The 25,421-nt window shown below is 41.3% G+C and overlaps 1 protein-coding gene across 15 annotated transcripts in view; it reads right to left on the bottom strand.

The window, feature by feature from the left end:
- ANKS1B (ankyrin repeat and sterile alpha motif domain containing 1B) overlaps positions 1-25,421 on the bottom strand; it is a 462,906-nt gene that overhangs the window by 383,385 nt on the left and 54,100 nt on the right. For 10 of the 15 annotated variants that reach the window (XM_048500513.1, XM_048500514.1, XM_048500506.1 and 7 more), the window contains 4 exons: positions 15,997-16,072; positions 12,238-12,339; positions 6,918-7,034; positions 6,332-6,534 (listed from right to left, as the gene is read on the bottom strand). In XM_048500513.1, the coding sequence (XP_048356470.1) occupies positions 6,332-6,534; positions 6,918-7,034; positions 12,238-12,339; positions 15,997-16,072 (498 nt within the window). The remainder of the gene's footprint in view (positions 1-6,331; positions 6,535-6,917; positions 7,035-12,237; positions 12,340-15,996; positions 16,073-25,421) is intronic. The other 5 variants (XM_048500510.1, XM_048500511.1, XM_048500528.1 and 2 more) reach the window with 1 other exon arrangement.

Here is a 25,421-nt window from a genome sequence, read left to right as displayed (position 1 = left end):
GCAGAACAACTAACAAAAAGACATACCATAATTCATCATGCAATGATAATCATATAGTGCAGTCTGTTTTTCCATTCTGTTGCACACAGCAAATGCTTATGTATCTTTTTGACCAGCAGTCTTAATGTTGTTTCCCCATAATTCAGAGGACTCAAATATGCAGGTACAGAAGGGTAGGAGGTAGGAATAGCAAGCAAAGGTATTTTTAATCTGTTGACTGGTTCCTTTTATTTTTCTTTGTCTTCTTATTGTATTTTAAGAGTTAAAGTTTCTTTTTTTATTAATATATACTTAAGTGTTTGAATATTAGCTAAAAGATTGTGCCCATGTAACGATGGCTCAGTTGAATCTCTGGCCCACCAATTACTTCACTGTCTCAGATTCAAGGAAATCAGATCCAAGTATGTGAATCTCACTCCTTTACATTTACCTGATCTCCCCGATTTATTTAGATTACACTACTTGTTGGACAACCCTGATCCTTCTCTATGTATGATAGTGGCAGACTTTCTCCTGGAAATTACTAAATGCCAGTAGATTTCCTTCGTCCCAACATGTATATCCTGTATTGTATATGCTTTTTAATCTGTTTTTATTATTTTTGTACTGCTGTCTATACCAATAAAGGCTTGCTTCATAGGTTCTTGCTTCATAGGTTCTTCATAGGAATATTAGCTGTGGACTGCTCTTCCAAAAGGCTTCCCACACTTTGAGTTCAGAAGTCTTGTAATCATTTTCTGCCTGCAGTATACATGGACAACAAAGACTAAAGACCTAGCACGTTGACTGATCTTCATCTGACTTTCAACACCCTCCCAAAAGACAGCATAGTTAAAAAAATGTTACATGAATGAGAAGCTGTAATATTAACTTTGTCATATATTTAGATTTCCTTAGCATTCTTCCTCATAGACCTCTATGGCATACCAATTGTGCCAGTGTATATCTATTTTATCTTCCTTTATACTCTTTTAGATGTCTTTGAAATTCAATTGATAATATGTAATTTTCTCTCTAACTTTTAAGCCTACATATTGTCAAGTCCTTTTTCAAAACAGGTTCTTCTTTAAAATATTGAACATTCATAGACAAAATGGCTGGTGCTGTTCTTTAAATTATTGAGCCAGACTGCCATCTATTGGAAAATGAATACTTTATAAAAAGTATTTCTCCAAGCATGCTAGTGACATACATTAATGCAGGAGCTGTTTGAAAATAGTCCCACCATGAAAGAAACTTGATTCTTTAGCCCTTCGGGGATCGGGCGGTATATAAATCTAATAAATAAATAAATAAATAAATAAATAAATAAATAAATAAGAAATATATATATAGATAGTGCAGAAAGATATAAATTGGAGGTGAACTTCAAAGAACTTTCCCTTTTGTCAAAATTTTCTCTAAGAATTGTGAACAAATGTTCCCTGTAGCTGTACACATTTTGTATTGTTTTATTTTTATATTTTCACACATCAGCCTTTATTAGCTGCTTTTCTGGATACTACAATAGTGCATTAGCATCTGAACTGTCTCTGAATGAAATTGCTTATTGGCATATCCATCCTGCAGACATGTTCAGTGCAGAGGTGCTGAGTTGTTTGTGGCAGCTTTACTGCATTTTATTTATGTTTGCAAACACTGATTACACAAGGCTTGAACTTTGTGTTTTAGAGAATGGAAAGAATATAGTTTTAGAGAATGGAAAGAATATAGAAGTAATATATACCTAGACAACCCTCTGTGATATCATCTTCAAAGCATACAATACAACAGTCTTGTCAAGTACTGAAAATGTACAGGAAAGAAGGTAGGGTTGTCAGCTGACCAGAAAAGAACAGTCTGGTATTTTTTAGCTCCTCAGACACAGTTGCCAGAATTTTTTTGGTTAAAAGACAGAATCTGGGACTGGTTAAAGTGAAACTGGAATTCTTGAGCTGTATTTTTACTTAGGCTGTTTCCACATGGCCAAAAAACAGCACCCTAGGGACAGTAAAAACACCGTCCCTGGGAAGCTGTTCGCAGCAGCGCCATACTCACCCCCCTCCAACCAGTGTGAAAACGGCGCTTTTGAAACTCCCTCCCTGAGTGAGTTTTTTCAAAAGCGGCGTCTCCCCGCCAGCACAGTGCAAAGCGCACCGCCATGAGTGTGCTGCTTTTGGCCTCTCCAGTGTTCCAGTCATTTATCTCTCCTCCCTCCAGCTGTCCAGAGCTGCTCAGGGAGAAGAGATATGTGAACTGGATGAACCTGGGGCAGCTCCATGTAGAGCCACCTCTGTGGTTCACTGCAGTTTCAGGGCCACCCGCACGATACCATGTGAGCAGTCCTGAGCCTCCACCAGCATTGATTATACTGGTGGACAGCCATTTCTGCTGCCATGCAGAAATGGCCTTAGTGTGTACTTTAAATTGTGCATGTAAATCAAGGACCAGGTTGCTAAGTTCAGGCCCAATTCTCCATTTCACATACTGATTCATAAAAGAATACAGAATTCATGCATGTTCTTCCTTCATAGGAAGCCCCTTGGGGATAGGGCGGTATAATAATAATAATAATAATAATAATAATAATAATAGTTGCCATTACATGGCCACTGGTTCTCCCAGATAGGTAGCAATTTTACAATCGTAGTTATGTGGAGATTATGCACAGACTTTGTTCTATATTTGCCAACCTCCAGGTGGTGGCGTAGGAGGTTAAGAGCTCATGTATCTAATCTGGAGGAACCGGGTTTGATTCCCAGCTCTGCCGTCTGAGCTGTGGAGGCTTATCTGGGGAATTCAGATTAGCCTGTACACTCCCACACACGCCAGTTGGGTGACCTTGGGCTAGTCACAGCTTCTTGGAGCTCTCTCAGCCCCACCTACCTCACTGGGTGTTTGTTATGAGGGGGGAAGGGCAAGGAGATTGTAAGCCCCTTTGAGTCTCCTGCAGGAGAGAAAGGGGGGGATATAAATCCAAACTCCTCCTCCTCCTCCTCCTCGTCTTCGTCGTCGTCGTCGTCGTCTTCTTCTTCGTCTTCGTCTTCGTCTTCTTCTTCTTCTTCTTCTTCTTCTTCTTCTTCTTCTTCTTCTTCTTCTTCTTCTTCTTCTTCTTCTTCTTCTTCTTCTTCTTCTTCTTCTATTACAACTCATCTCCAAGTGACAGAGATCAGTTCACCTGGAGAAAATGGCCACTTTGGACAGTGGACTCTATGCTATTATACCTAATTGAAGTTCCTCCCTTCCCCAAACCCCACGCTCCTCAGGCTTCACCCTCAAAACGTCCAGATATTTCCCAACGTGGAGCTGGCAACCATATTTTCTACATACACCCTCCCTCCATACTAGAATCCCAGTCAGCCTTTTCTGCTAGCTGTAGCCAGTGGAGCCAGCAAAAATTATTTGCAATTCATAATGCTTCTGCTGGAGCCCACTGAGTTCTGCCCCTGACTTATCTGCAGCTCTGCTCCTGACCATTGGTACCCAAATTTCTTCAACTCAAAAGCTGAAAAATCTTAATCCCATAGAAAACACTTTTCACAGTTTTGCAGTTGAAAGGTTAACTTGGATTTTGCTTCAAAAGTGTGAGCAGTCTTCCTTTATATTTGTTTTTAAAAAGTTTTTTTTATTGGGACACCAAGCCACACAGTATTTTGAGGATAAAATAGAAGAGGTGAAAACTTCATATGCTGTCCCTGTAGAACTCCTAGGAAGAAGGACAGGATATGAATATGATAGTGGAGGGGGGAGAATTCCCTTTTTTCTTAAGTGTATATTATAAGTTGTGAAGGGTACTTATTATTTATAGAAAAATAAAAATAAAAAGCACACACTTTGGAACCCAAGCCCAATTGCCTTCTTTTATCATTAAGATACCTTTTTCACCTTAGACTCCAAGAAGAAAGACAAATCACAATATTTGCCTAAATAGTAGTAAACACATGGAATTCTCTTATCCTCAGCTCCAGGGACCAAGGGCAGTCCTCTGCAGGGAATGTACAATAAAAAACTTCAAGGGGCTTCAGGGGTCGATTTCAAAGAAGTAGAACCTTTTAAGTGTTAGAATTTCCTCTCCATAGAATTCCACCAAGGTAGCTCAATTTCCTGTTTTAGGGGAAAAACAGGGTGGGGGGGCTTTCTTTTTTTCAAAAAGGCCTTTGAACAGTAGAACAGCAGAGCATTGCAATACTGCAAATGACCGACGTGTATTTGGAGACTATATTCCTGCTGTGTGATCATCTCCTATTTTATATTTAGAATATAGTATTCAAGAAAGCTAATGCAGTTCTGGGCTGTGTCGATAGAGTATAGTGTCTAGATCGAGGAATATAATAGTACCACTCTATTCTGCATAGGTCAGACCTAGTGACGTAGGTATAGATTTTTTATGAGATGGGTTCGGGGGGCAGGAGCCCACCCCGCCCACCCCTGGGGGCAGGGGCCCGCCTCCAAGCTCTGCCCCCTGGCCTCAGTGAAGTTTGGTTCAGGGGATCCAAAGTTATGGACCCTCAAAGGTGTAGTCTCCATCTTCTATTAGCTCCCATTGGAAACAATTTGGGATGGGGCACCGAACCTCACCAAACCTGGGTGGTATCATCGGGAGAGTTTCCTAAAGATACCCTGAAAGTTTGGTACTGCTAGCTTAACAACTGCACCCCTTACAGCAGGCACCCCCCAAATTTCCCCAGATTCTCCTTTTAAATCCACTCTCTTCGGCATGGATTTAAAGGGAGAATCTGAGGTCCCCAGTTTAACCAATGAAAGTGATGCTGTTTCAAGGTGGGGGATAATCCACCCCCAAACAGCATCACTTTCAATGTTATTTTAACTGGGGACCCCAGATTCTCCTTTAAGGTGGATTTAAAAGGAGAATCTGGGCTCCCTAGTCTCCATCTTCTATTAGCTTCCATTGGAAACAATGGGGGAGGAGGCACCCTCTTTGGGAGTCCATAACTTTGGACCCCCTGAACCAAACCTCACCAAACTTGGGTGGTATCATCAGGAGCGTCTCCGAAAAAATCCCTGATGGTTTGGTGCTGTTAGCCTAAAAGCTGCGCCCCCTACAGGCCAAAAACTGAAAAACACTAAAAATACAAAGAAACACGAATGGGGGCAGAGCTTTGGACATGTAATGGGGGGTTGAATCAGGGAACCCCCCCTCTTACCTATGTCCTTGTCAGATCACACCTGGAATACTGTGTCCAGTCGCAATTCAAGAAGGATATTGACAAGCTGGAAAGAGGCCAGTAGAGGGCAACCAAAATGATAAAAGGTCTGGAATCCGGGCCCTACAAAAAGAGACTTATGGAACTGGGTAAATTTAGTCTGGAGAATGTTTAAATATTTGAAGGTCTGTCAGATTAAAGATGGAGCAAGCTGGTTTTCTGCTGCTCCAGAGACTAGAACAAGGAGTAAGAGCTTCAAGGCACAGGAAAAGAGATTCCACCTAAACATTAGGAAGATCTTCCTGACAGTAAGGACTGTTCGACAGTAGAATACACCACCTCAGAGGGTGGTGGAGTCTCCTTTTTCAGAGATTTTTAAACTGAGACTGGATGGCCATCTGTCAGGAGTGCTTTGATTGTGTATTCCTGCATGGCATGGGATTAGATTTAGGGTCTTTGTGGTCTCTTCCAACTCTATGATTCTATTATTATTTGTTATCTGATAATACAGAGACTTTAATTTTAAAATTCAGTTTCGTTGTTGCTTCATAGCTGTTCTATATTTTACTAAGGCTCTATTAAGCCTTTTACCAGGGTACATATTTTGAAATAAAATAATAACTAAATAAGAATACTGGATTGGATCCAAAGGTGTCTTCTGTAAACAGAAGAAAACTTCACACAAGGGTAGGTGCTATTTTTGTGGGAAACACCCTCCTCCCCACTCGCACATGCATACACACTCTGCTGACACCTACAAGGTGAGTCCCCTAACTTTCAGGACCAGCATTTCTGAGCATAAAAAGGGCTGCAGTGGGAAAGGGTGTGAGAAAGATCCAGTCCAGTCCTCAAACACAGCTCAGCTCAGCTCTTCTTTAATATCCTTTATTCCCTTTGCACACACATGCAGCTGTATGCAAAAAATCACTACACATTTGCCTGCCTAACAGGTGATGAGCTTGCAAGGCAAAGAGAGTCTAAAAAGAACAATAAATGTAGAACATGGAGCCAGCTTCAAAAAGTTTGGGAAGCTATGTCATAATCCATTTTATGTAGTAGTGATACATGCCTCTTATAGTGCCAAGACCCTTTGGTATAGTTAAAACAAAGTCTGCATTACTCTAAAAAATGTTTGTGTGACATGCATGCAGATTATTATAAGAAAAGGTGCATCCCATTTTACTTACTATGTTATGTTTAGCTTGACTTCCATTCACTGCTGGTTCTTCTTCTGATACTTTGCTAACATTGTCCAAGTAATGTTCTGATACTGTATTGCACAGCTCTTCCAATGAATAATCTTTTTCTTGGCACAGTTTGATTTCATCTAATAGTTTTGATAACTCTCCAGTCACTGCTTCACCTTTACAAAAAGCAAAATATTCATCAGCTGTTAAGACAAAAGAAAATAAACCAAAATATGATACACAATATGCTCTGTTGAGCCTGACAGTCTAAGTCTAGAAACAGATTAAAATTTGCAATTAGATTGTCCATCTTTTAACTCTTCTCCGTAAGATGGCGCCACCTATCTTTTGGACTTTTATATTGGCAATGCACCTTTAACACTTTTAATCATTGCAAATGCCCCCACCCCACCCCCCAGGTATTTCACAGGTATATATACTCCACTTGCTTTACTGCCACCAGATCCTCTGAAGATGCCAGCCACAGATGCAGGAGAAACGTCAGGAGAAAATACTACTGGAACATGGCCATATTACCCCACAACAACCTAAATATTAAATAGTTGCCCAGAAAGTAAAATCATACTTTTAGTCTTCTGTGATGGAGAAACTTCTGGAGACAAAGCACAAGTCTGATAAACAGACTCCGGACATTCTTGTAAGGGTTCTTCTGGAACTGTTGCATTTCCTGTTTCCATGTACTCTGGAGGGGGAAAAAACAAGTATAGGTCCTGAATTTGTTCAATTAAAATGCTTTTGGATTTTCCTTATATGTCCTTAATTAACAAGTATATATGTATTCAACTAATCTGTGCAGTTTCACGATATGTAATCCAATCATATGAATTTTATTGATATGTAAGTGCCACTATATTCAATAGGGCTTCTGAAGTAAAGGTAGGCATAAAATTAGTATTTTGTATAGGACATCTAAGGCAAGAGGCATTCAGAGATGGTTTGCCATTGCCTGCCTCTGCATAGCAATCCTTGATTGCCCATCCAAATACTGAGCCCAGCCAACGTTACTTAGCTTCTGAAATTGGGCTAGCTTGGGTTATCCAGGTCAGGGCTCCATTTTAATTTTATTTGTTTTTTGCCATCCAGTCACAGCCATGACAACCCCTGTAGGGTTTTCAAGGCAAGAGATGTTCAGAGGTGGTTTGCCATTGCCTGCCTCTGTGTGCCCCTGGAATCCCTTGGAAGTCGCCCATTCAAATATTTGCTAGGGTTGAACCTGCTTAGCTTCGGGGATCTGACAAGATCATGTTAGCCTGGGCTAACCAGGTCAGGCCCAGGGCTCCAAACTGGAACATGCACATCTTAGATCAGTAGTAGAAAACTGGAATTACGTGAAATGGTGTATTGCCGGTATGGAACCTTATTTTAGTATTTGCATTTCCAGTTCTCTATTACTGATCTATATATTTACCATGTATGTTTTTAATGCTAAAGAATATAGTAATTTTGGTGGCTGTTATTGACTAGGGTTCCAAAGCAGCTCTAGTTTTGTGTGGTACATTACTATGGACTTTGTGTGGGATACACAAGAGCAGCATTGAATTCAAGCTACAACAAAAGAGATTCCACTTAAATATTAGGAAGAATTTCCTGACAGTAGAGGCTGTTTAGCAGTGGAATACACTGCCTCAGAGTGTGGTGGAGTCTCCTTCTTTGAAGGTTTTTAAACAGAGGCTGGATGGTGATCTATCAGGAGTGCTTTGATTGTGTGCTCCTGCAAGGCAGGGAATTGGACTGGATGGCTCTTGTGGTCTCTTCCAGCTTGGTTCTATGATTCTTTTGCCAAATCCAACTAAGGCATCCAACAAATTTAATCATTTATTTTGGATTACTTTTAGAGTTGTTTTAAATACTTCTACCTATCACTACTACTACTGCTAATCATTCAACAGTGTCAGTAGCAGTTAGGGCTTGAACAAATGACCTTTCTATCAGGAGTTTAGCTATCCTATATAGTGAATGACGAGGCTACAAATATGAGAATTCCCAGAAGCTATACAAAATTCTGAGCCTCAGAGGTTCCACCCACCCACATAGTGTATTAGTTCTCAGCAGCAGAAAGCAAAATAAAAAACTGTGGATTCCTGTCCAGGCAAGAGTAAATTTGAGGCCAAATTAGGCGTGTTGAGGCCAAATTGGGCATGTTGGTTTCACTTTGTCCACCATGGGATTAAAATGAATGGTTTAAAAATGTTTTAAGGGCTTGGTCCTGATTGGGTCTACACTGTGGCGATGAGGCGATGTGGCGTCTACACTGGGTCTACACACTACACTGTGTCTACACTGTGGGTCTACACTGTGGCGATGTGTGCCACCCTGCAGTCCCCGCCCCCACTAAGCCTTTGCCAGTCTGTTTTGAAAATATGTCAGCATATTCAAAATATAAATGGGAGTATGTGGATATAAGCTAGTGGCAAGCTCTGCCAGCCCTATGTCAGCACCATACACCCACTATGCCAGCATAAATCAGGGATTTGGACAGTTTTCTAAGCCCCTCCAGCCTTTTCTCACCTGCCTTCTGGTGCTCTGCATATAGGCAGGGGCTGCCTGATGTCAGAAGGCTATGGCTGCATTGCTTGGGTTATGGTTGGCTCCATCCATGTGTATCACTCATGGGAGCATCAGTGGCGAGCAGTGGCGTATCGACAGAAATTGGAGCCTGGGGCAAGAACTGAGTTTTCTGCTCCCTCAATGGAGCCCAGGGCAAGAACTGAATTTTCCAGGGGAGGGGGGCACGCCTGCCTTGCCTGGTCCCACTTATGGCCTCCCTGTAAGGCATGGGGGCCATCCTCAACACTGACAGGGAGGCCAGGGCTTCAGGCTCTTGAAGCTCGCAGCTCAGCTGTTCACCAAGGGGCTGCTCGCCACCGAACTGTTTGCCATGGCCACAGGCCTCCAGCCCTCCCTGGCCTTCCTGTTAGGCATGGGGGCCATCCTTGGGCCTGACAGGGAGGCTGGGGCTCTTGCAGCTTGTGCCTGAGCCGCCCGCCAAGGGGCGGCTCGCCATCAAGCTACCTGCCATGGCTGCAGGCCTTTTGCCCTCCTTGGTCTCTCTCGCACAGGGGGGAGGGGTGTGGGGGGCAATTTTCCACCCCCATGTGACTTAATAGGTGCCTCCTAGGGACATTTGTCCCTACATGACCCCATGGGCAAGACGCCTCTGGCAGCGAGCCTTTCTTGTGTGATCACTGTGCTGTTGGAGTCTTGCCATTGAGTGTTTTGGTCATATTTTTGCTTTGTGGAACACCCATAAAATAACAACTAGTGGCACCAGCTCCATGCAGTCAACACACTGCCAGCATTCAACACACTGCTCCATGCCATTCAACACACAGCATTCAACACACTGCCATTTTCATACATTAATGAGGGATCCTTCTAGTATAAAAGATCTGACTCTTCAGTGGTCAAATATTTGCCAAATTGCATATTCATTTGAAATTCATTTTACAGTCTCAGCTGACTTGAATATTGTAGCAAAGCAATTAGAGAATATGCAAGAAATAAGAGGAAGAGTTAACACACACTCTGTGATTAGTGAAGCACAGCTGTCTTCTTTCAAGGCAAGAAATGCCAGAGAATGCCACCATAGGTGGCAAACTGTAAGGCTCAGCAGTAAAAAGCTTCTGAATTCTAAAGGAATAATGAGACCACTTTAGAATATCCTTGCACTAATTTTAGCTGTTCTTCAGCCAAGTGTGTAAGTGGGAAGCCCGCACTGATAATGTAGGATTTGTGTTCAGGTACATAAATAGATACAGCTCCAAGGTTACCAGGTGCCTATTTCAGGTTCTAGAATCTAGCTTATCCGTGGAGAAAGCTGAATGTCTTTGCAGAGTCTTTATAAACCTACCCTTTATTTTTTCATTGCTAAATCTTATTTTATAATTCAATCATGGAGAAATAGTCTGGGGCAGCTAGATTTGAGTACACTGGTACCTTAGTGGCAAACAAGATTTTCAGGGTATCAGCCTTCAAGAGTCAAAGCTCCCTTCATCTTTAAGATGTTATAAAATTAATTTTGTTTAATTTGCATGTGTATCTTCAGCACAGTCTTAGATTATTACTCCATCCATAAGATATGCTTGTTTGTTTTTAATATAGGAGGCACATATGGATGGATAGTCACCTGCTTTAAGTACCCAGCAGCTGTTTCATCTTTTCCTAAATGGAAAATACCACAACAATGGTTGCCCAAATAATCTGATTCTAATTATAAACAAATTATAATTTACATTGAAATTGCATTGAAATATTGCACTGAATCTAGAATGGTTGCTATAGCTTCCACTACAAAGAGGCAGCAGACACAAATAATTCTTGCATGGAGATTATCACAGTTTGTCACATAAGCATTAACTTGGGGGACTGTCTCTCAGGATTTATCAATTGCACCTGAATTGCAATTGCATGTGAGAGAGAAGACCAATTGGTCATAACACTTGGTTTCAACCTAGTAAGAAATAGGAATTAGTGTGAGTAAAATTATTTATTTATTTATTTATTTATTTATTTATTTATTTATTTATTTATTTATTTATAATTGGTTTTATATACCGCCCCTCCCCCGAAGGGCTCTGGGCGGTGAACAACACAATAAAACAATAGTTACAATAAAACCCCATTAAAACAACAATCAATAATGTTATATTGGCATCCAATCGTAAAAACAGAACGTCATAGATCCACCCTGGAAAATAAAACAGAGAAGCGGAGAACCCAGAATGTAAGGAAAAGGAGGGGGAAAGGGGAGGGGGCATCAGCGGCCGGCCCCTCCAAACGCCCGGTGGAACAATTCGGTCTTACAGGCCCTGCGGAACTCTCCAAGATCCCGCAGGGCCCGGATAGTTGGTGGTAGCATGTTCCACCAGGCAGGGGCCAGGGCTGTAAAAGCCCTGGCCCGGGTAGAGCCGCATCATCGAGGGGCCAGGGACCACCACTAAATTGGCCTCTAACGAACGTAGAGCCGTGTAGGGACATATGGGGTAAGACGGTAATCACTTCCATTTACACCTATAATAGGATGATGTTTGTTAAAACTTTCTGCATTATTTCAAATTGCTGCATTATTTCCTGCACTATTGCTGCATTATTTCCTGCAAGATCATTTACATCAGTTATTAATTTTTTCAGAGGGGAGTAGTGAGTATATCTGTTGCTGGCACAAAGATCAACAAGAAACACTTAATCATTAACATAACCTGCCACAGTATTTGTGAAAGTTAGTTGGGCAACACAGATCTAGATTAATCTATGAGCCCATCTATGAGCAATCAATACTCCCACAGATTTTGTTTTTTTAGACTAAACACACTATTGTAGATTTATAAAGTTTATGAATGATCTAATGTTACATTTGAAATTTACATATGTAAATTGAATGATACAGAATACTTGTTAAATTTTTTAGAATAACAAAAAAACCTAACATTTTTTTTAAAAAATCTGTCATAATGTGAACCATATCTCTGACACACACTCATTTTTATGCAGGAAATAAAAATCTTGGCAAGTAAAAGAGCCAGGCTTAAGCAATATATTTTAAAAACCATAACTTGGTTCACATAAAGTGCATGTTATGAATTTTATATAGCTATGCAGCTTGGCATAGTAGTTAAAGTACAATCTGAGAGAACCAGGTTCTAATCCCCACTCTGCTAGGAAATTCACTGAGTGACCTTGGGCCAGTCACTTTATTTCAGCCTCACCTACCTCATGGATGCTTGGATCCCCACTAGATTTCTGGATTTAACCTCGAGTTACTGTGAGAGTAAAATGGAAGAGATACAGACTGACATCTACCACTACAAATTCCTTGGATAGGGCTGGATAAAAATGCACTAAAACAATTATATATACTTCATTTCACTTATGTATAAATGCCTTACCTTGAAGTAGTGCAGCAATTTGGAGTGACTGCTGAGAAGGATGTTCTTTAAGAATATCTAAAACAGTCCTACCCAAACTGTCCTTAATATTCGCATCAATTCCTGAAAGAAAAATTGTACTCTTGAAATATTTCTAATTAGGTAAAACATTATTCAGCATAAATAATACTCATTATATCTTATGTTAAAAACATGCAGATATAACCAATATGGTGGTATTTAGAATCTTTAATCTCATATAACATGCAGGAGTCAAGTGCTAGAGAAATTCAGGAGTTGTTATTTTGCATTTAATTAATTTCTCTGCTTGCCTATATTCAACCATTGGTGTATGTAGTCCTTATTCTGAAGAATAAGAAGAGATGCCCCAAGGAATGTTTTATATAAAACACAAGGGAAGCAACAGAGCAAGAAGAGAAAAAAAGGAGGAGAGGTGAACATAGGTCAGATCAGTTCTACACACACACTAAAGCCTAGTTCCAATAGGGGATAAAAACCATTTTTCCAATTGGGGATAAAAACAATTTCCCTGGTCGGCTTAAAGAGGCAGTGGTCCGCCCGCTCCTAAAAAGACCGCACTTAGATCCTGGAGATCCGGCCAATTACCGCCCAGTTTCTAATTTGCCATTCTTGGGCAAGGTAATTGAGCGAGCGGTGGCGGCTCAGCTCCAGCGATTCCTGGATGACACAAACGTACTGGATCCCTTCCAGTCTGGCTTCCGCGCTGGTCATGGGACCGAGACGGTGCTGGTCACTGTTGTGGACGACCTCTGACTACACTTGGACAGAGGCGGTTCGGCGTTGTTGGTGTTGTTAGATCTCACCGCAGCGTTCGATATGGTAGACCACGACCTTTTGGTCCACCGCCTCGCTGGTATCGGGGTTCGAGATTCAGCCTTAAATTGGCTGATCTCGTTCCTCCGAGATCGGGGACAGCAGGTGGCATCGGGGAGTGAGATCTCCAAGCGTCGCCCCTGGCGAGTCTAGTTCGGAGTTTTGGGCTGCGGTGTCACCAATACGCTGATGACACCCAGCTCTTGTTCACAATGGAGGGCAGCCCGACCTCGGCCCCTGATGCTCTCCAGCGTTGTCTTGATGCTGTGGCTGGTTGGTTGAGTGCAAGTCGGCTGAAGTTGAATCCCACTAAGACGGAGGTCCTGTGGCTGGGTCGGGGGGAGTGTCCGGTGGCCTTTGGCCTGCCTACCCTTCTTGGCGAGACGTTAAAATTAACTTCGTCCGCCAAGAGCCTGGGGGTGACTCTGGATCCATCTCTATCATTGGTGGCCCAGGTCACCCAGACAGCCCAGGCAGCTTTTTACCATCTGCGGCAGGCACGGCAACTGGCCCCGTATCTCTCCCGTTCTGATCTGGCCACTGTGATCCATGCCACGGTCACCTCTAGATTAGACTACTGTAACTCGCTCTACGCGGGCTTACCTTTGGCCATGATCTGGAAACTGAAACTCGTACAGAATGCGGCAGCCAGACTCCTTTCCGGAGCAACAGCAAGGGACCGTATTACTCCGGTCCTATACCAACTGCACTGGCTGCCGATCAAGTACCGGGTCATGTTTAAAGTTTTGGTTTTGACCTTTAAAGCCATTCGCGGCCTTGGCCCTGCATATCTAAGGGACCGTCTCTCCCTATATCGCCCTTCTAGGCCCCTCCGTTCATCGGAGGCGGACCTACTGGTGATCCCTGGCCCCAAGGCGATCCGGCTGGCCTCTACAAGGGCCAGGGCTTTTACGGCTCTGGCCCCTACCTGGTGGAACAGGCTTCCAGGTGAGATCAGGGCCCTGCGGGATTTACAAAGTTTCCGCAGGGCCTGTAAAACGGACCTGTTCCGCCAGGCGTTTGGCCAGCCGGGATGATATCAACCGCAATAATAAGTAAACATCTGGCCTCCCGTGGGTTCATAAAAGGGGGAATAGAATAGAATAGTTGAAGCCATCTCTAGTTTAATATTTTATGTATTTTAATTAACTTATATTTATGATGTTTTAAATTTTATGTTGTTGGAAACCGCCCTGAGCCTTCGGGGAGGGCGGTATACAAATATAATAAATAAATAAATAAATAAATTTGAAAACCTTAAGTCTGTGAGAGAAAGTGAGATTATAAATGAAGTAAATAAGGATAAAGTTATGTTAAAGTCAATATGAGAAGGTAGCTTTTGAGGAACAATTTGAAGGAAGTGCAAGGGGTGGAATCACCAATGTGGCCATTTTCACAAAGGTTACCTGTCATGAATTCAATGCTGTTTCAAACTGTTTTTTACCCATGCTTCCTCACAGCATTATGATGCATTCATACAGATCCTGGGGCTCCCCTGGCTTTTTTGTGATTTTTCTCACATTTACTTTGCTCCAAAGTTTTGGGGAAATCACAGGGCGGTCTATTACATTTTAATTTTAATAATTATAATCATAATTGTAATTGTAATCATGATGATGATGATGATGATGATGATGATGATGATGATGATGATGATGGATGGTTGCTGTGTGAAATAGACATTTTCCCTGACACTGTCTACATGGCAGTCATTTCCAACCTTGGTGGCAGCTTTTTTACAAAAATCATTACCAGAATGTTATTGTATTACTATGCCATTGTAACAATATGTATATCAGGTTATCTGAATGTTCTTGAAGTATCTAATTGATTTATTTGAAATGTAGTGGTGGAGTTTTAAGAATACCATGGAACTCTAACAAAGATAAATAATTGGGTTCTAGATCAAATCAAGCCTGACTTCTCCTAGAATTTAAAATGACCAAAACTGAGGCTGACATACTTTGGTCACATTACAAGAAAACAAGACTCACTGGAAAAGACAATGATGTTATGAAAAGTTGAAGGCAGCAGGAAAGGGAGGAAACCCCTCAGTTTGGAAGACCTGATAGCATGTTTGGGAGACCATTAATTCATAGGGTCACTATAACTCAGAAGCAACTTGATGGCACTTTGCACACATATGTAAGTATCCAGTCTTTTGCAATGCAGAGATACAAGGGGAAAGCCATAACTCTGCAACAGAGGAGGCTAGAGACCTTCTTTTTTCTAACAAATGAAAGTTGGGAATTCAGAGATCCTATTACACCAATTGCTATTATATTGTATCAATATAACAATAGTCTAGCACTGATTACTTTATTAAAAATTCAAAATGGTTTAGGAGTGGGGGAGAGCTGCTGCTGTTGAGGACTAGAGCATGAAAACTGTAGAAAAACCTGCCACGTGGTTGCTGCTGAGGACTGGAACATAAAAATTGCAGAAAAACTTGCCATGTGGTACTCCAATTGTCATTTCACTTTATCAGCAGCCACACCAGCAGCAGGGAAACAGCACAAGCCCATTTCTCATGTGGAAATTACCTGTGTCCTGGATAGCAATTCCAGACATTCCTTTGCCACAGAGCAAGAATTATCTTTGCTTTTGACTGGAACTTACTGTGTTTAGGGTGCATTTATTAATGTGGTCCTTTGAGGAGAGAAGTTATTTAACTGTCTAAACAACATCAGTTTGAAATCATCTACTCAAATATGTGTATTAGAATCATATCTTTAATTCTGCTCTATACAAAGAAGCTTCATTTTTAATGCAGCTGAAGAACAGTAAAAAAGAATGATTCACTTTTCCAGAACACTATTGCAGTGAAATTCTAAAGGAGGTTACACTGTTTTCAGTTTTTACATAGGTAACAACCATGAAAGTCTTTCAAGATTAAAAAGAAAGAAATTGATTAATTATTATTACCTCTTTCTAGCAGAATGCGTACCACATCCACCTTTCCGAACAAAGCAGCTTCATGCAATGCACTCCCTTTTTCTGTCTGGAAAACAGTAACAATAATCTGAAATTTTATATTCTCTCTTGATTCTTTACTTTACAAAATACTTAACTAGAGAACAAGATATTAATTTGTCATGAATAAAAGAAATAGCTAGAGCTGTGTCTCAGTATATGTCACCAATGCAGGAGGTTCCAGGTTCTACCCCTGTGTAGGTAAATACAGATCTTCAGAAATACTTTTTCCTGCCTCAGACAGGGATGAACAACTGTGATTCAAAAAGGATAACAATTAACTATATGGAACAATAATCTGATTTAACAAAAGACAGCTTTGAATGTTGTACCAGTTGGGGAGAGGGTGGTAACACCATAAACCAAGATTTTTTAAAATTCAGAAATAACTTCAGAAAGACTTCTGCTACTCTTAGAGCTGCATTTCACAGTTATGTAGTGATTTCTGAACTGAGAACCATTCCCCCTAATATTTATTTGGACTGGAATAGTAAACAGGTCTCTGTGTATGTTTAGTCTGCATTCAGCAGAACTAGTTCTCAAAGGCAGTTTAAGTTAGGTGTATACATAGAAATTGTTTATTATTAATGCCATTTATTATTATTATTTATTATTCCCCTCTTGATGAATGCTGTGATGTTTCACAAGAACTGTTTAAAATAAAAATGTAATTGAGATAACTGTATCATGCTTGAATGAACAAATATTAGTATACCATTGAAATCAGTTTTATGAACCATACAAGAACAGTCTTCTCGTATAAATAAACAAATCTTGTGATTAGTTCTCTTTTGTGCTCTGCCAGTTTAAAATCCCATTGACACTACATTATTTTCCAATTAGATTCAGTCAGAACTAAGGCTGATTCCGCATGGGTCAAAAACAGCAGTGTGAAAATGGTGTAAAAGGGTTTAAAACAGTGTAAAAGGGTTTATACCGATTTCATACTGCTGTTTTTGGCCCATGCAAAATCAGCCTATGATTTGTGTGGATGCACCTAAAGATCTTTTGCTAGGATTTCTCTAAATATTCCTTTTGTCCAATAAGCAGACCTCACAACCATCCAAACATTTTTATTATTTTCTCAATTGTAATTAATTTTCATGTGCCTTTATTGCCCCTAATAATTATTTAAATGCATCCTTTCTGAGATATTGTGGGGCCCCTTCCAAGGAAAGGTAGGGTTGTAATTTTAACATGGGAGCACATTAGTGCTGCAGGAGTCTCAGATTTCCTAGGAGCTGGCAGAATCTTCTAAATCTCTCTACAGCTGTAGCAGATGCAGTCAAATCCCAAGTGCAAATCTGAAAGTCCAAAATGATGCATGAGGAAAAGACATAAACCTCCTTCACCAAGATCTCCTACTTTCAAGATTCCATTGACATACCACGATGAACAATAGCTAGAGAGCTGTTCACCCATCTGGGAGAGAACTAGGACAGTGATGGCGAACCTTTTAGAGACCGAGTGCCAGGGGCGGAACAAGGGGAAACTGCGACTGCGGCATGCATGCGCCCTGCCATGCCCCTGTCCGCCCCTGCCCTGTCCTGGAATGCCCCTGGAATGCCCTTATACACCCCGCTATGCCCCCGGAACGCTCTCACCACGCCCTCGCGGGGGTGCATGCCCTGTGCGTTGCACATCCCTCATCCCCTTGGTGCTATGCCACTGCCGAGTGCCCAAACTGGGACGACGGCACACGTGCTCACAAAGAGGGCTCTGAGTGCCACCTCTGGCACATGTGCCATAGGTTCGCCATCACTGAACTAGGAGGACCAATACTTTGCCTATGGATTGACTTAACATTTCAGTGCCACCATGTGTTCTGGCACTTCAGCACAGAATTGCCACCTGCATCCCTTACTCCACCCTCCTCCACCAGAGTCCCATAAGAAAGATCACATTCTTTGTATTTTTCCCACTATGCAACCGATAAACTATGTGGACTGTATGTGTATCTTAAGAAATGAGCTGTGCCAAGGCATGCCCATGCCAATGCACAGATGCCTTTAATTGCACCACCCCTTCACTTCTGAAGTCTGGATGAGCAGACTTTAACTTTAAACTTTAAAGACAAAAGTATCAACAACCATGGCCCTGCCAAGCATAATGAACTTCAGCAACACATGTCACAATTATCTGCTGATGCTTCAAGGGTCAACAGAGCAGCAGCTTAAGCTTATTATTTTTGGTCTAAATACTGTAATATATTAATGTGGTACAGACTTCTTTCAGTCAGGTGTACGTGTTCTTCTAAGTTTTTGACTTCTACTGTGAGCATTTTAGAAAAAAGGGATTTGAAAATATTGTACATGGATTACAATAATTGTGTAAATTTATAAGGTAGGTGGGCAAATTTGCCTTCAATTGTCCATTATTCCCCCTCAACTATATGTTTAATTGATCTATGCTTGCAAACCAACGAGTGAATGAACTCATCTTCAAATGGCCAAATTGCTTCAGTTTGGCACTCATGTTGTCACATGAAAAAAATACCTAATAATAATTTATTTTTCAGTCATTTTATTTATTTTATTTATTTATTATTACATTATTACATTTTTATACCGCTCTCCCCCGGAGGGCTCATGCTGCCAAAGGTTGAATACTTTAGATCAGAAAGAATTCTTTTCATCTGGCTGTTCCATCCTGAGACCTGGTCAGTCTCAGGAGATTTTCTCATCTGTACTAGATCTGGAATTTCCCTAATGCCACCTAATGAGATCACCTGCTGGCAATGGAGAATTATTGCAGGCATAAGCTAATGTGGCAGTCAGCTCCTTCCAGCATAGATTGTTGCAGGATTTGGAGGCAAGGCTCAGTCCCCACTTGACTCTGACCTCAGCCCCGGTGTGGCTCTGAAATTGTGGGTGGCTGTGGTTCCATGCTGCTGTCTTTTCCTGGAGGCTGATGGTGGTTGCTGGACCTAGAATGGCCTATCTCTCCAACAGCGATTGCAGGGTCCAACGTAGGGTCACTTTCTGGCACTTGGCTGGACCATGCTGCAGGGGTGGCTCCTGGTCAGGTAAGTTTGGTCTGTCTGGAGTCAGTGGCACAGCTAGGTCCAAGGACCTAGTACACTGTCTAATTTGAGATGTTCAAATCCCCTGGAAAAGAACAGTTTATGTGGGGGGAGCCCCAATGCAAACAGCAGTATGCTATGACAGAATTGAAAATTTGCAATGACTATAACCTTATCCAAACAAAGGAGACTCTGTTGAAGAACATAACAAGTGTGCTGCAGCTATTTGACATGTGATATCTTTCCAGTATGAACATCACCTCTAGGACAGGTTGTTATTCTTTCTGTATTTCATAAATAAGACATTGCAAAGTGTCAATTGGACACCAAATCTGGGAATGCCTTTATCAACTGTCTCCTCAACTTCAACACCAACAGGAATTTAGTGTGGATACTATATAAGGGCTGCACATTTCCTGCATAGTCCGTTTAGGGACATTTTCATTCCTATGCTTCTGGTGTAGAAGGGCATGTTCAGAAAAGCTGGGGGAGTGCAGAATGAACCCCTGCTTAGATCCCTGTTACATAGGTTTTTGGAAAGGGGGACCACTGACAGATCAGAGTCACCATCAGCTGAACTAAGCTTTCCTACAGATTTCCTCTGAAAACCACAATCCTCCTATTCCATCTCATACTAGAGTTGTGCACTGGTTTTTTTCCCAGATTCAGGTATATTAAGACCTGAATATTTTGGGGATTTAAAAAAATCCACCAAACCCCAATATTGGTATGGGGGTTTCAGCTTTTTTTTCAGAAATTCCAATAATGTTCAACTTAATTGTACCCTATAGAGAATCTTTCTGGGGCTCTCAGGGACAGGGGCTTTAAAAAAAAAAGCAGAAGCACCACATTTGCAGTGTAGCCACTAATGATTCTCCTTAGAATCTCCACATTTAGTAAAGATTGGGTTAGGGGGGCAATAAAAATACAAAAAAAGATGGAGTCAACAAAATTGGACTCCAATATTTACCAAACTTGGGAGGTTCTTGTAAGGACAGTCACCAGCAACTATGCTGCAAATTTGGTACCTCTACCAAAAAAAAACAAAAAACAGATCCCACCCTAAGCCCTGCAGATCCCCCAAAGGCTTTAGTGGAGGCATTTTGCCTCCATTGAACCCTATGAGAACTCACAAAAATGAAAAAAACTGGTTTCCAGCTTTTCCCCCAACTTTTTTTGGATGCAACTTTTCTGGCTGCCATTAATGAGAACACTTTCTGGTCAAAAGAAATCTTTTTTAAAAAAAGTTTAAAAGGTATTTTCCATGTTTTTCAGTTTAGCAAAGCCAAATGCACACCCCTTTCCCATAGTGAATTCCTCTATGGTTCTCTAATGCATACAAATGGGGCTTATGCTAAAAAAACACAGCAACGTTTCACTGTATATAAGTAGCAGCATGACTACAGCAAGGTCAAAACAGAATCCAGGTCAATATCACAGTTCTCTGCACTGTTGAATGATCTGGCCAGCACATTACTTGGGCCGGCAAAGAAAACAATGCCTATCCCTGCGTGCTATAGCAGGAAGTAACCTGCATGCCCTCTTACTAAATAGATACCCAAAGGGTCTCTGGCACAACTAGGGTGAGTGACTGTTGAGAGAAAGTTGAATATGGACAGTGTGGACACCCTTTGATACAAGAAGGCCATGGATCCTCAGTAAGCCCTGACACCTAATGTACTTGAAAGGATGTCTAATGTAGCTGAAGGGGTGAACAGTCACAATCTGGGTCAGGAACATAAGGATTAAAAGGGAAGTATTACAAAAATGTTGAAATGTACTAAAAGCTGAAAGGGAGTTGTGACGATAACATGGAACTGAGTGTTTTGATAGTGGTGATGGGGGTGTGCATGTGTATATATTCCATACAGAGAAATATTTAAATATTTATTTCTAACCATTACATTTTCCATTGATTTTTAAGAATTAATAACAGATATAGTAAATGAAAACATACAATGTATAAATATTTGCTGTAAAATTATACATAATAGAAAAAAGTATAAATATTCCAGGAAGCTAAAATATAAATATATACATTTATGTAAACAGTTATAAACCCACATATCATTTCACTCAAGCAGTAAAAACATTTTCAATGTAACATATTCAAATATATATTCAAAACACTTTAAATCAAATTGGCAGAACCATAATTTTTAAAATCAGAAACATCACCATTCAAAAAAAGAAAGGAAAAGAAATAAGCAGTCACACACAAGCCAGAAAAAACCAGGGTTCACTTCACTTTTTATCTATTTTCACTGCACTTTGAGGAACTGACCTCAAAGTTCCCAATGACTTTCATGGCTGAGTGAAGATTTAAATCCAGATCTGCCTAGCTCTAACCCAACATTGTGTTTTCTATACCACATTGGCCTTCTTGAGAGTGATGAATCAAACTCAAGTAGAACTTGAGGCAAAGCATTATACTAAAAATAGCTACAATCCAAAGAATGTCATGTGTGCCTAAGTTTCTATGGCTGAATGAGACTTTACTAGGACTAACTTTCTGGATGACTGGGGCATTTGAAGTTAACAAGGTAATACGGTCAACAACAAACCCATAAAGAATAATATTTACATTGAAGACACAACAGAAACAAGTGTAATTGAAAAGGAAATCTTCAGTACAAAATAGGATTCTGACATGCCTGTGCAAAACTTAGTGTGTTTCGTCAAACTGAAAACATTATTCTAAGAAAAGTCATCATGAATGGCAAGAAAGAGAGTCCATTCGGTTCTGCCTCTTGTTGCCTTTCTTCCCCATATTCTGCAAGAGATAGAAACAAATGCTATTATTGCATTGACTTCACTGAAATATCTGTGGGCAACTATGGTCTAATTCAAAGAAACAGCAAATGACATTTGTTTTGCCTGGCATGTAGGGTTGCACACCTCCAGGTGGTGGCTAGTGATCACCCACTATTACAACTGATCTCCAGGTGACAGTAACCAGTTATCCTGGAGAAAATGACCACTGTAGAACATGGTCTCCTCTCCTTAGACTCGACCCTCAAAATGTCCAGGTATTTTCCAACCCAGAGCCAGCAACCCTGCTGACATGCCTCCTCTCTAGGTTCACTAAGGATTTTTACAAATCACAATCATCTTACTTGTGAGCCTCTGGCCACTTCTGCATGGACTATTTACCTCAGGTACAATGCTTCTGAAAGGGATTTTTCCTGCTTCCACACAGGATTATGTTGCATTTGTGCACCTCCTGAGGTTCTCCTGGTTTTTCCCCAATCTTTTCCAAACCTGCTTTGCTCCAGAGTTTTGGGAAAGACTGCAGCAAAGATTGAATGGCTTTAAAGTGGTCAGGAAAGTTCAGATCTTCTCGTTCCTGCCCTCTGGACAGCCATTTTCCCCACAGCAGTCATTCAGTCCCTTATCCACTAAAGCACTTCGAAAAAAATCAGCAATGGAATATCATTATATCAATATGACATTGTGCATGCATGTAACTTGTTCTTTGAATTCCCAGCTTTCATTTGAAAATAAAAATTAAGTCTCTAGCACCTTACATTATGAAAATATAAGGACACTACAAAAAAAGTTAGCAATTTTTAAAAAATGAAAGCTGGTATTTCAGAGAACATGTTACAAAAATTGTTATGTTATATTAATACAACTGATTTTTTTTTAATGAGGTAACCCTGGTAGTGCCCAGGGGCTGGGGAAATGGCAAGTGCCAGAAGAACGGGGCAGGGAAAATACAGTGTTGCACTTACCTGTAACTGTAGTTCATTGAGTAAGTTCCTGGGCAAGCACACATTGGGTCTGCACATGCACACAGGCCAGCCACAGCAGATGCTGACTAGAAATTCACTCACTCCTCCCCCAGCGCCAAAGGCGAGAAATCTTCCCTCCTAAGGTCACATGATGAGAGGGAGATGAGTGCACTTTCTCTCAGTCCTTCCACCTCCGCCACAGTTGAAGCTCCACAAAGCGAGCAATTCAGAGAGCAGCCCATGATGGAGAGAGGGAGAGATGTGTGCCTGCACAGGAACTCACTCAATGAACTACAGTTGCAGGTAAGTACAACACTGTATTTCATGTTTGTGGATTCACTGTGCAAGCCCATATTGGGAGAGTGGCAAGCTTGCTTACCTTGGAGGCAGGCATGAGGCAGTCTATTTGAATAAGGCTTGCAACACAGCTCTCCCAATGGCTGCATCGTTCCATGAATCAACATCCATTGCATAGTGTTTAATGAATGTTGATTGGGAAGACCAAGTGGCAGCCTTGCAGATATCGAGAATGCTGACACTGGCATCCCAAGCAGCAAAAGCAGGACCCCATGGCCTGGATCCCATATGCTTTTGTATACCAATAACCAATTGTATACCAATTTAGACAATGTCTGTTTTGAAACCTTCTGACCCTTGTGAGGGACACTGAAGCACATAACCAAATTGTTGCCTTTTTGAAAGTAAGTGATCCTGTCTGTATAGATGAAAGGGCCTTGTGGACATCCAAACAGTGTATGGCAACCTCCACAAAGGGAAAGAAAAAAGGTAGGAATGAACTGCCTGTCCTTAAACAATGCTTCTGTTTGCACCATCCTTTATAATGCTGATATTATGGGAATGCGAGGGTGGGGGGATTATGGGTTGAACCAAACTGTAACTTACAGGTATATAGCAGAGGTCAGAGAGCCAAACTTCAGTTTTGGCTACCTGAGCCTTAAGCTGACACGGTTCCAATAAAGCTCTTGAAATCTTCTTGAGTCTCGTTTGTTGATCTGAAATACCAGACCCTTACAGAAGCAGAATGGATTTGTAAGAATGAAATGAATGTTACGAGCAAACTTCTACAGACAAACTATTAGATCCCCGCCGGGATTCTGAATCCTTGGTCGAATCCACACCACCTTCTTACCTAGGTTTCAGAATGCAATCTAACCAGGTTTCTTGGATGACCTCCCCATTGCTTTTGCGTCAGATTCTGTTTCTGGCGCTCGTTCTCCCCGTTAACACGCGTCCCACCAGAACCTGGTTGCAAGTGGAGTAGACAGCATTGGCACGGTTCTAAGCTGAACTGAGGGGAGGGACAAGGGTTGAAACCCCTTTACTTTTTTCCCGCTGCGGAGCATGACGCAGCATTCAGGGAACCAATCATCGCTCCCTGCGCTGATGCAATGCACACGCAGGATGTTTCCGGGTTTACCGTTTGGTCATGTTTTTGCGTATGTGCAACCGCAAGGGACCATCCACCCATCTACCAATCAAATGTTTAAACGATAAAACGTGAAAAATCACTGGTAACACATTGAGCGGCGTAAGCATTCTTAAAGATAAACATGTGACGTTTGCACAGTTGTTTTTTGTTCACACCAAAACTGGGAAATTTTCTGCGGGGGGGGGGGTGGAGAAGGTCTCGCCCCATCAAGGGATGCCAGCCAATCAGGGGAGACCGGAGAAGCGAGATCCCCTGGTGGTGGGGATTGCTAAGAGTTCTGAATCCGGATGTGTTTGCTGTGGGCTCACTGCGGTGGGGAGGGAGAAACTCCGATGAAGAGGACACGGTTTCACAACAAACAGGTTTGGATCTGCGTGCAATTTTCAAGTGGGGATTCGACCCTCATGAATTTAATCTTTAACCAGTTGATGGTGAGTCCACAGCAAAGAAATTACAGAACTCTCCTTCACATCTGAACCACACTGTGTTTGAACACTCCCCAAACCAAATTTAATGTATAACCCCAATGTGTTTGGAATCAAGGTTCCTAGGTTAGTGATGAAGTCTTTATCTGCACTGAATAATCATGCCTTGCCCAGCCAGGTCTGGATTATTTACAACAGGTCAGCCCCTTCATCCTGAATGAAAGATGTTTCCTAATAGACCAAACTTGCATGCCCAAAGGTACATAAAATATTATGTATTATTGGTTGAGAGAAGAACCAGAAAAATGGAGGGATGCTAATTTTCAGACCCTCCCGACCTTATCTGGTTTGTCATCCTCTGCCTGTATCAAAGTATATAATTGCACCCCCAGTCCCTTCTTCATGACCCTATCTCTCAAGCACAGAATAATGTATAAAGTCCTAAAAACAATCCCATGGAGTTGCTGGCTGTACAGAAAATAATTTCACACTCCCATCCCCAAACAAAGATGCACATTAAGATGGTAATTTGCAATCAAGCTATAAACACTATATGTCAGAATAATTTATTTAAAATAATTTATTTAAAAAGGCAACAAATATTGTGTGCCAAAATGATGTGAGAGGGAAACAAAACACTTACGCATACATTTTCCATGTTGCTGGGTGGTCAACACAGCACTTCCACAATTCTCTACCACACTGTTCTGTAAAAAAATAAAATAAAGCAAAGCAAATATAAACAT

The sequence above is a fragment of the Sphaerodactylus townsendi genome, linkage group LG06 (assembly GCF_021028975.2).
Source record: "Sphaerodactylus townsendi isolate TG3544 linkage group LG06, MPM_Stown_v2.3, whole genome shotgun sequence".
Taxonomy (NCBI): Eukaryota; Metazoa; Chordata; class Lepidosauria; order Squamata; family Sphaerodactylidae; genus Sphaerodactylus; species Sphaerodactylus townsendi.
Note: the sequence above shows the minus strand (reverse complement) of the source record. Positions and strands in the feature narration are given on the sequence as shown.